General features: G+C 45.1%; 1 protein-coding gene across 1 annotated transcript in view; it reads right to left on the bottom strand.

Annotated features, from left to right (window-relative positions):
* LOC103372398 (transcription factor 12-like) overlaps positions 1 to 1,245 on the bottom strand; it is a 46,862-nt gene that overhangs the window by 24,257 nt on the left and 21,360 nt on the right. Inside the window, exon 5 of the mRNA XM_008302023.1 lies at positions 395 to 497. Within this exon, the coding sequence (XP_008300245.1) occupies positions 395 to 497 (103 nt within the window). The remainder of the gene's footprint in view (positions 1 to 394; positions 498 to 1,245) is intronic.

The raw sequence follows: 1,245 nt of genomic DNA, 5'->3' as shown, positions 1-1,245 counted from the left end.
ATTAAATTCTACAGTTTTTCAGTGAGAGGGTCTTTTAATACCACTGTCTAACTGTTTAACCCTAAACCCATACAACACAAAGCCAGTGGAAGCTGCTGAGGGCGGTTTTGATGTCTAGGAGACAGCTTCTTATGACGGAAAGCCATACTGATGGCGTGACTTCTAGCCTGGGGGAGGGTCATCACAGGAGGAGGAAAAGGGAGATACAGAGAGGGGAGGGGGGATTAGGGGAGGAAGGATGGGAGAAAATAGTCCGGTAGCCCGGCAAGCCTTTCAGTGCTGCTACCTCTAGATGTATGATGTGCCTCAGTCAGGCAGTTTGTTTTTTTTACACGACGTCTTTCCACCACCAAAGGGCATGAGAGGGGTGAGGTGAAAGGAGTCACTTACTTACCCATTATGTTTGAGTTCATAAAAGGTGTTGGAGACAATCCTTCATGGGACACTAATCGACTGTCACTCAAATGATCGCTGTAATGAGGGCTGTCTGCGAAACCCTGAGGGAAGAGATCAGAATATTAGGCACATTAGTGGGCAACTTCGATAGCCGTGTGTTATAACACTAATTAGCAAAAGGAAGAGCGCAAGTGGTCGTTTACACAAATGAACTAAATGGTCTGTGCGTAATAGTTGTAAAAAATTAAAGAAGAAGAAAACACCTCTTAGTGACACTTTCACTGTGGTTCACATTAATAATCCGTTCACATTTATAACCCCGTTATTTGCCATAAAGATACAGTCGTGACTCGATAATCCGACGCTAAATGTGAAACCTTCTTTTATGTCGGATTGTCAAGACGGAGGTCGAGATGCAAGAAGGGCTTGATGCTTGAAGGCTCATTTGTTGTAAATATTTATTGTTTATAGCTTTTATAATAACGCATCGCTGGATTTCACACCTAATTGACCAGCGCGCTTGTGCACGTTCCGGCCATTTCCACCCTGTTGGAGCGCTCCGACGGGGTGGAAGTGGCTGAACACACAGGCAGTACTTGGCTGCTGATGCTAGTTTAGTTAGCGGTCACACTTTTGTTTCTACCATTGATGGCGGCAGCGGGGAAGTGGCAGATACGCTCCACCGTTACCATCCGTCGTGTCCTCTTCTGCGCATGCGGGACACTTTTGGGTCGTATGAAGTTCACACAGCAGATCACATACAAGTCGCATTTAACTGGAAATGTGAAGGAACTCACAAAAAAATTTGATTTCACAAAAACATCAGAATTGAGCATCAAGTCCTGCAGT

This window comes from Stegastes partitus, unplaced genomic scaffold (genome assembly GCF_000690725.1).
Source record: "Stegastes partitus isolate 25-593 unplaced genomic scaffold, Stegastes_partitus-1.0.2 Scaffold1749, whole genome shotgun sequence".
NCBI lineage: Eukaryota > Metazoa > Chordata > Actinopteri > Pomacentridae > Stegastes > Stegastes partitus.
This window is presented reverse-complemented; position numbering and strand designations above follow the sequence as displayed.